Source organism: Barbus barbus (assembly GCF_936440315.1).
Source record: "Barbus barbus genome assembly, chromosome: 16".
NCBI classification, from domain to species: Eukaryota; Metazoa; Chordata; class Actinopteri; order Cypriniformes; family Cyprinidae; genus Barbus; species Barbus barbus.
Window position 1 is genome coordinate 4,986,474 of NC_136744.1, and position 10,152 is coordinate 4,996,625.

Consider the following 10,152-nt stretch of genomic DNA (forward strand, 5'->3'; position numbering starts at 1 on the left):
TGAATTATTATCATTTGTGCCCTTGAGCAAGACACTTAACCTCAGGTTACTCCTGGAGGACAGCCAGGGCAGTGAGCGTGCTGTAAAATGCTTGGGGTTAAATCTTCTTCTACAGTTGACACTGAAACCACACTTCAAAATGCATTAGATTACAATAAATTTTACAACTGTTCAAAATGAAGACTGTTAATGGAAAGTTAGTGGAATATATCCATAGTTGAAGTAATGTTGTCATTTACCACTCATAATATCAAATACATAATCAGTGTATTAATGTGTGTTTTCTTTTATTGCAGCAACTTCATGGCAACAACATTCATTTCACTGACGGCTATGAGTTGAAGGAGGATATCGGCATTGGAGCGTATTCGGTCTGCAAACGTTGTGTCCACAGAATCACCAGTGTGGAGTATGCTGTCAAAGTACGTATGAAATCTAATCTTTGAAGGCACTGGGTTCCATCAAATGCTCTTTGTGTGACAAAACACAGTGTTATTTAGTGAACAGCAGAGGTACTGGCGCTTTCATACGAGCATTTGGATGAATTGCCGTAGAGGACAGCATCACTCAGTGTCAGGCGATGCTTTATCAGACACCGCTGTGACCAGCCCACTTCATTTCAGATTATTGACCGAGCCAAGAAGGACCCGTCTGAAGAGATCGAGATTCTTCTGAGATACGGCCAGCACCCAAACATCATTACTCTGAAAGATGTGAGTCACACTTTGAAAGAAATGCTACTTTAGTTTAATGAAAACCCCTTACTAGGCCATGGAAATTAGTATTTTTGACAATTTAATCTGTGCCCATGATTTTGTGATCTGGATTTAGAGTTTCAAAACTGTACTCATGGATTTGAACTATTTCACAATAGGCAGAAAAGATCTATTATTTTATCTTGAAGATACAACTGTGTTAAATTAGTTAATAGAGGTTTCCTATTCATGAAGTGTAGTTTTCAATAATACAATTTTATTTTAACTATATTAAGAGACAATTTCCTAGAATGCTCTAATTTTCTAAATATATTATAGTCAGAAGACGTTAGTATTCACTTTGATGAAGTTAAGTCTGAATTTGGTGTGATTAGCTTGGACAAAACTTAGATTTAGGAGAAATTGCTAATCAAAAAAAAAAAAAAAGGAAGTAGAAAAGCTTTACATAGAAATTAGTCAAAATTAAAATGATTTTCTTACTTAGTATTTTTTTTGACTAGCTCTCTCGTACAAATATCTAAACATTCTTGAATCTAGGTTCATCTACTTCAGAAGCAAAATGACTAGTTTTCTGAAAATATTTCTCAATATTTTGCTTAAACAAGAAAAAAATCTGAAACAAAATTATTGCTATTGCCCCATTGGCAGATATTTTTTCTTGCTTTAAAGGGATAGCTCACCCAAAAATGAAAATGTGATGTTTATCTGCTTACTCCCAGGGCATCCAAGATGTAGGTGAATTTGTTTCTTCAGTAGAACACAAACGAAGATTTTTAACTCAAACCGTTGCAGTCTGTCAGTCATATAATGGCAGTCAATGGGACCCACGGCTTTGAGACAAAAAAAAACATACACAGACAAAACCAATTAAACCCTGCGGCTCGTGACGATACATTGAGGTCTTAAGACACGAAACAATCAGTCTCTGCAAGAAACTGAACAGTATTTATATCATTTTTTACCTCTGATCCACTGCAATGTCCAACTATCACTAAAACCTCAACGAGCCGTAGGGTTTAATTTGGTTTTGTCTGTGTATGTTTTTTTTCTCTCAAAGCCGTGAGTCCCATTGACTGCCATTATATGACTGACAGACTGCAACGGTTTGAGTTAAAAATCTTCGTTTTTGTTCTACTGAAGACACAAAGTCACCTACATCTTGGATGCCCTGGGAGTAAGCAGAGAAACATAACATTTTCATTTTGGGGTGAATTATCCCTTTAAGCAAAAACTAACAGTTTTTCTCCGAAAAGACTTAGTCGTTTTGCTTCTCAAGTAAATGTATTTTGATGTACTGTAGGCATGTTTAAATATTGGAGAACAAGACAAAAACACTAAGTAAGAAAATCGTTTTTTGCTGTGATAGCTATTGATCTAATGAAACTTTCTGTTGTGTGTTAAAATTCCTCAAATTCAGTTTCAAATTCCCTTCCTGTCATTCCAGTTTAACTTCCTGTGTGTTGTAGTCCTCGAAAAAAGGAGCTCGTTCTCAAATTCAGAATTTTGCCAAACACTCCAGCCTACTAACAGAATATGTCATGTCTTTATCTCAGCTGTCTTACCATGTTAACCTGCGTTACCGTTGATCCAGTTTCACAAGTTGTCTTCTGGTTGCGTAAGGCCTCGTGGGCTCCCTCTGGTCTGCTGATGTCTGTGATTGAAAGCTGCATCACTGCAGTGTGGTGGAGAGAGTGAGCTGTTCTGTGCTGTATGCTGCAGGTCTATGACGACGGCAAGTTTGTGTATCTGGTGATGGAGCTGATGAGAGGTGGAGAGCTGCTGGACCGGATCCTGAGGCAGAAGTGCTTCTCAGAGCGCGAGGCCTCAGCTGTGCTCTGCACCATCACCAAGACTGTGGAGTATCTGCATTCACAGGGGGTCAGTTTGCATGTGGTCACAGTGGGGACGCTAAATACTTACTTGCTACTGAAGATAAATGTGCCATAGGAGTTCTAATACAGCAAATGACACAACTTTTGGTCATTTTGTGGAGTGTACTACATCATTGTTTCTTAATCTGTGTCCAGGTTGTGCATCGAGACTTGAAGCCCAGTAACATCCTGTATGTTGATGAAATAGGCGACCCAGAGTCCATCAGAATGTGTGATTTTGGGTTTGCCAAACAGTTAAGGGCTGAAAATGGTCTGCTCATGACACCGTGCTACACTGCAAACTTTGTGGCCCCTGAGGTACTTTTCGATACCTTTTTTTCTGTTTAGTGTTACGATTTATTCATCTCTGAAAAAAATGCATTTTTTAAATGTTTGTGAAACATGTCATACAAATGTAAAATTATTTACAATAACAATTGCTCTTAAAAAATGACCAAACTATATTGCTTGATTGACAGAAACTGCAACAGGAATACAGTGTTTTTTTAGGCACGACCCTGTGCTAAAATCAAAAGTTTATATCTTTAAATGCAACTCATCCAATCAGAATTCGAGCTAAGTGTTTTATAATATATGTTCACAACAAACCTGTGATTCATACAGGTCCTGAAGAAACAGGGGTATGATGCCGCCTGCGATATCTGGAGCCTGGGAATCTTACTGTACACCATGCTGGCAGGGTAAGAGTCTTAACAGGATATATGTTATATATTACATATACACTACCATTCAAAAGTTTGGGATCAGCTGGATTTATGTTTTTTTTTTTATTGATTTATAACATATATATAATACAGCTATACGATATTTTATTCTGGAAGGATGCATTAAATTGAACAAAAGAGACCATAAAGACTTTATTTCTTTTCGTTCTTTAAATTTCAGCATATAAGAATGATTTCTGAAGGATCACCTGACATTGAAGACTGGAGTAATAGCTAATGCAAATTCAGCTTTGCCATCAAAAAATAAATAAATACAATTTTACAGTTATTTAAATTGTTAGCAATTATGCTTTACCATACTATACAGTAATTATAATAAAGACAGTTAAATTGCTGAGATAATGAAGGAAAAGCAGACATCAAGCGTCCAGGATACATGTGGACTCCTTACTGTTTAAAAATCATCCCAGAATGCACCACTTCTGCTCATCAGAATGTGCAAATCTAGAAAATACAAGGTCAACATTGCAGAAATGATTAGTTAATCAAATTAAGAATATGTATCTCGATGTGTGTCTATATGTGTCCGAACCTGAAAGTGAAGTGACATACTGCCAAGTATGGTGACCCATACTCGGAATTCGTGCTCTGCATTTAACCCATCCATCGTGCACACACACAGCAGTGAACACACACACACACCGTGAACATACACCCGGAGCAGTGGGCAGTCATTAATGCTGCGGCGCCCGGAGAGCAGTTGGGGGTTCGGTGCCTTGCTCAAGGGCACCTCAGTCGTGGTATTGAGGGTGGAGAGAGCGCTGGACATTCACTACCCCCACCTACAATCCCTGCCGGCCCGAGACTCGAACCCGCAACCTTTGGATTACGAGTCCGACTCTCTAACCATTAGGCCACGACTTCCCCTGGTAGTAACATAGTTAAAAGTAAAAAAGCAGCAGAAAGTAGCCCTAGCTAAACAAAACAAGCAACCAGTTGCACATAAGAAAAAAAATCCTGATGGATATAATCCAAGTGTCACATGCAACCTTGCTGCAATGTTTTTGTCTTAATCTCAGTATGAACTGATTCTATTTGTTGCTTTAAATGAACTGACAGTATTCATATGCTAACATTGTTTCTGCCATCAATCTGCCCACATGACCCAAGAGCCCTGTCTTCATTTTCTTAATTTTCTATGACATTACAATTGACCTGTCAAAATAAACAAATCAAAACTCTATGTAGCACATCCTTTCTCCCATTACCCGGGTGAGGGCAGGGTGGAGGGGATTACTAGGTAAGCCGGGTCAAGTCACAGAGTAATTGTACTGAACACAATGCCAGAGCTATCAGAAGCCAAGCAGCTCTCTCAATTTAATGTTCCTGACTATGGATTGAGCTTTAAACCTCTGTGTAATCAGAACATTTGAAAAAAAAGAAAAAAGTATCTCACTCTTCTGACCTAGCCATATGTGTACGCTAAAAAATAACACAGTGGAAATGGGGTATTATAAAAATAAAAGCCACTCTTTTCTTTCTCATCTCACCTTTTGTCTGTAAGAGCACATTCACAAGTTCTTTCACACACTCAGCACTCGTTCTGTCCCACAGTTTCACGCCCTTCGCTAACGGCCCTGACGACACACCAGAAGAGATCTTGGCTCGCATTGGCAGTGGGAAATTTGCCCTGTCAGGAGGCAACTGGGACACGGTGTCTGACGCAGCCAAGGTCAGCTTCCTGATTTTTGCATGTTGGGATTAGGTCTGGCAATACAGTATATAGCCCATAAACCAATTTTTTTTCTGCCTTTTGACAGTATTCAATATGGTTGTTAACATCTTTTTGCTCTTTAATTCAATAAATAAAATAAAAATGAATTAATATAAATAATAAAGGCATGTTTTCCACTTTTACTAAATAAATGTAAAAAAATAATAATTTATCATATTTATTTACACTACCGGTCGAACTCTTTAAATAATTACTATTCTACTTAATTACTTAAATAAAAACTCTTGATGTTTTCTTGAAAGAAGTTTTTTATGCTCACCAAGACTGCGTTTATTTGATCGAAGATACAATAAAAACAGTCATATTTTGAAATAACTGTTTTCTATATGAGTATATTTTAAAAAGTAATTTATTCCTGAGCAATAATTGAGCACCCGATCATCATATTAGAATGATTTCTGAAGGTTCACGTGACAACGAAGACTGGAATAATGATGCTAACAATTCAAGTTTGCCATCACGGGAATAAATTACATTTTAAAATATATATTAGAAAACAGTACTTTCAAATTGTAATAATACTTTACAATATAACTGTGTTTACTGCTACTGTTTTGTTTATTTTGAGCATAAAATACTTTTTTTGAAATCCTAAAAAAACTTATAGTTCACAGTAGACAGCAGTGTAGATCGATTATTTAGGCAATTAAAAGGCAATATGACCCATGCAGAGACAGCCATGATTATTTTTGAGTGGTGACACAAACAGATACTTAGGAATTGGTTTATTTGAAGCAAACAGAACAGATTTACAGAAATGAACGTATCGACTCTAATTGAGAGAGAGAGGGGAAGGAAGGTTTGGAAAACTATATAGTCTGATAACACACTCTTCACCCAGCCCTAGAAATAATGTGCATTCAGTCTTTACCATCAGCTGTGAAGATGCTTCATTCTCTAAATCATCTTTATTAGGTTCTATATGACTTCAGCTTCAAAATATGTCATTTTTGTCATCTCTGAACAGGACATTGTAACTAAAATGCTGCATGTGGACCCTCATCAGCGGCTGACGGCACCTCTTGTTCTCAGACATCCCTGGATAGTGAACCGCGATCAGTTATCTCAGAGCCAGCTGATCAGACAGGATGTGCAGCTGGTGAAGGTACTGCTCCTGTTATCCCACCTGCTGCTGTGTTTGAGCTGTAGCCAGATCCACGCTCCACTATCAAAGTGCAATATCGCCACCTCATGTTTACCTGTAAAACTGCACCTGTTCCGCATTTCAGATGAAACAAAAAAAACCTAAAGAAATAAATTGTTCTTTTGACTTAATTAAAAGGAACTAAACAATTCTGGTGATCAGTTTATCATTTTTAGTCCCGTTAAGTGAATTCTGGAGTCATAACTATATGCTACAAAAATAATATAGACAATTTGCCACTTTGTATTAACAAAGCAAATAGGCTAACATATGTAGAGGGGGAATATAGAGGATAGATATGACATAAACAATTTTTTTTAATTTATTTATTTATTGATTGATTGATAACAGTACATACAGTACCATTCACATTAATTTTTTTTTTATGTTTTCAAAATATGTTTTTTAATGCTCACTAAGGCTACCATTATTTAATCACAATACAGTGGAAAAACTGTGAATATTGTAAAATATAATAAGTATTTCTATTTGAATATATTTAAAAATGTAATTTATTCCTGTGATGCAAAGCTGAATTTTCAACAGTCATTATTTCAGGCATCAGTAATAACATAATTCTCCAGGAATCATTTAATATTATAATATCACTGATATTAAGAACAGTTAAGACTGTTAAGAACAGTTGCTTCACATTTTTGTGAAAACCGTGATCTTTTTTAAGGATTTTTTAATTCATAGAAAGTTTAAATCATCAACATAAACAATTTATTTGTAATAGTAATCCTTTGTAACAACCTAAAATAGTGTTTACTGTAACTTTTGATTCTTTTTATACACCATTGCTGAATAAAAGTATTAATTTCTTTAAAAGAAAATCTTACCGACCACAAACCTTTGAATGGTTTGAAGTAGTGTTGTATGTCATTTTTAACTGTCACTTTAAATGATCACAGATCACTATTTGTACTTTGTCATTGTATAATTTATGATATAGTAATTGAAGCCATGATATTATTTCCTAGGGGGCGATGGCTGCCACATACTCCGCTTTGAATCGATCACCTCAGGCCCCAAAACTGGAGCCAGTGCTTTCTTCCTGTCTGGCTCAGAGAAGAGGCATGAAAAGACTCACATCCACTCGTTTATAGCACTCCAGCCAGACACATGAGCTTCTACAGCTTTAAGAAATGTCAGAGTGCACCGGCTTCAGACAAGGCACCAGATGACCGCCAAAGCATCTGGAGCAGATTGTAAAAACTGATTGACTACAGAGTGTCAGAGCAATCTCCAAAGAGTGACAAACGATCTGCCAAGTGTCTCTGCTGATGGCAAGAGATTGATTAGGGCCAGATGCAAACATCACAGCTGCCGGGGCTCAAAAACAGATCTTTCAGAGCATGACGCTGGTTTTCTGTGTGCGCTCCACCCCTGTGGATTTCAGGAGTGTAGCATCATGAAGTGTGTAGTTTTAACGGTGCATAACAAAGACCACAGTTATCATTCCCAAACTGTGTGCAGGCGGTCGGAAACCCAGTTGTTCGTTGTGACTACTTGCTGCAGACACTTCAATTAGAGCCATGTAGAAGATTTGGTCTGTCATGGTGACAGTGCTGCACCTTTAGCTGTGCCAGCATTATGAGCATCATTTGAACATGCATGCCATGCACAGGATGCATTTTTATGACAAACAAATGGTTCTAACATGCTAATGAAAGCACAAGGAACACCTTTCATGTTGTTTTTGTCACCATGTCCCAGTTTTACTTCTTTAGTTTATATTTTTGGTGATTGTATTGGTCTTATGTAACACTTAAGAGACTACAGAAAACAGCAGTTTTTAATTGTAATGTCTCTTTTTTTTTTTTTCATATTGCATATTTGCACCACACTGGTTTTATTTATTTATAAATGTTTTTGTGCATATGCATGTTTATTTATATTTCTGTTTAATTATTTAAATATTGATGTTTATTGAAGATATATCTGCTACCTTTTTTATCGATTTATTTTTAAGTGACCTTTATCCATAAACATGAAAGCTAAACAAGTGCCACACTTTTGCACTAGATTGACGGAATAATGATAACGAAATAAAAACTTTAGAATCTAAACATGCGCATGCATTTTCACTTTCATGGAAATGTAAAAAATGTGTAAATGCAGTTTGAACTAGACTACCAAAATGTATTGTAAAGTGTTTATATCAACAATCTTGAAAACACAAGACATGATTTATGTACTGAGGTCATTGCTATTACACCTATAGTTATCCATCATAATCTTCAGTTAGTTTATGTTAAAAGTTTACCAATGTTAGATCACTTGCCTATATGCATTAGCTCATGACAGTCTATAAGGAAATCTGCACTCTCTGCTCTGTCAAACGTAAGGATATTCAGAAATTATGTTTGCATGCCATACACAATTTGTAGCAGCTTTTGAAAGATTAATGATAGCAGTACAGATGAAAATAACCTTAATTTTGTATGATAAAGTGACAGTCCAGTATTTTTGTATGAAAATGATCAACACCTTTTCCAAAATGAAGCCTGATATGCAGAGAAACACATTCTGGGCTGTTTGAGGACCTTCAGCCAAACTTTATGTTTTGCTGGTGTGGCTTATTTTTTACACGTGAAAAGCTTTACATTTTTGCTGTTGTTGATGCAGATTTTTTTTTTGTTTGTTTGTTTTAACAATACCCCGAAACAGGTATAGTGCATCAGTGCTTCTACTAGCTTAAGTTAATGCTTTACATCAGGTGTAGAGACAGTGACTACCTACCAAACAACAATAGCATTAGGACCTGTCCTTGCTAGAAAATAAATTATACTTTTATGCCCTGTGTTGGCTTGTATACCAACAATTTATAAATAAACAACATCAAAGTGGTCTCAGTATTATTACACGTGGTAATGAATTGTGGACCATGTTAGTTCTTGGAATTGATATAAATAAGTAGTCAAGTCACCTTTATTTATATAGGGCTTTTATCAATGTAAATTGTGTCAAAGCAATTGCACAATATCAAAAAGGAAAATAGTGTGTCAATAATGTAAAATGAAAAGATTTTCAGTTAAAGGCATTTCATTATTGAATTCAGTGATGTCATCAATAGTCCATTCACATATTCATAACAGTGTCCTAGAAAGGATGTTTTCAAGTGGATTTATATTTAATTCCTTTAAATATTTGTAAATATATTAAAACTTAATTTTTGATTAGTAATATACATTACTAAGGACTTCATTTGGACAGCTTTAAAGTTCATTCTTATATACAGTATATATATATATATATATATATATATATATATATATATATATATATATATATTTATTTCTTTTCCAGATATTCATATATTTGTATCTCAGCCAAATAGTGTCTTACCCTAACAAACCATACATCAATGAAAAGATTATATATTCAGTTTTCAGATGATGTGTACATCTCAGTTTCGCAAAAACTTTACCCTTATGACTGGTTTTGTGGTCCAGGGCCACAAATACTTCTTTGCAAAAATATGGGCTTGAGATGTCCTTGCTTTTTAAACTGAAAAAACAAAACGACTGCGACACCATACTGTCTCCATCCTGACAACATTAATGATCAGTGTTGGGGGTAACTCATTACAAGTAACGCCAGTTACTTTGTTTTCCCATTTATTGACTGACAAGTCTCCTGTCCCCATGTTGGGAGAAATCGGAAGTACAGAGGTGTTGTGTGCGCTGTGTGAACATGATGTGACTGTCGTTCTAGACTAAATGTCAACATATATTAATTCATCTCACTCACAAAAAAACTGATTTAGTATTCCTCAAAATGAATTAAAACAGTGGAATACAAACTCAGAATATGACGCAAACCAATGTTAAATAACACAAACGTATCTAATCCCATTTTATTAACCAATGTCTTTGCTGCTGACCTTTGATGATCCAGTTCAACCTACTAATAAGCATAAATTACTTTAGATAAA

The 10,152-nt window shown here is 35.8% G+C and overlaps 1 protein-coding gene across 1 annotated transcript in view; it reads left to right on the forward strand.

The window, feature by feature from the left end:
- Positions 1-9,065, forward strand: part of LOC306882184 (ribosomal protein S6 kinase alpha-2) — a 59,999-nt gene extending 50,934 nt beyond the window's left edge. Inside the window, exons 14-21 of the mRNA XM_079436657.1 lie at positions 297-422; positions 624-713; positions 2,436-2,594; positions 2,744-2,905; positions 3,212-3,288; positions 4,888-5,005; positions 6,036-6,173; positions 7,196-9,065. Coding sequence (XP_079292783.1) covers positions 297-422; positions 624-713; positions 2,436-2,594; positions 2,744-2,905; positions 3,212-3,288; positions 4,888-5,005; positions 6,036-6,173; positions 7,196-7,321 — 996 coding nt within the window. The 3' untranslated portion in view covers positions 7,322-9,065. The remainder of the gene's footprint in view (positions 1-296; positions 423-623; positions 714-2,435; positions 2,595-2,743; positions 2,906-3,211; positions 3,289-4,887; positions 5,006-6,035; positions 6,174-7,195) is intronic.
- Positions 9,066-10,152: the final 1,087 nt, after the last annotated feature.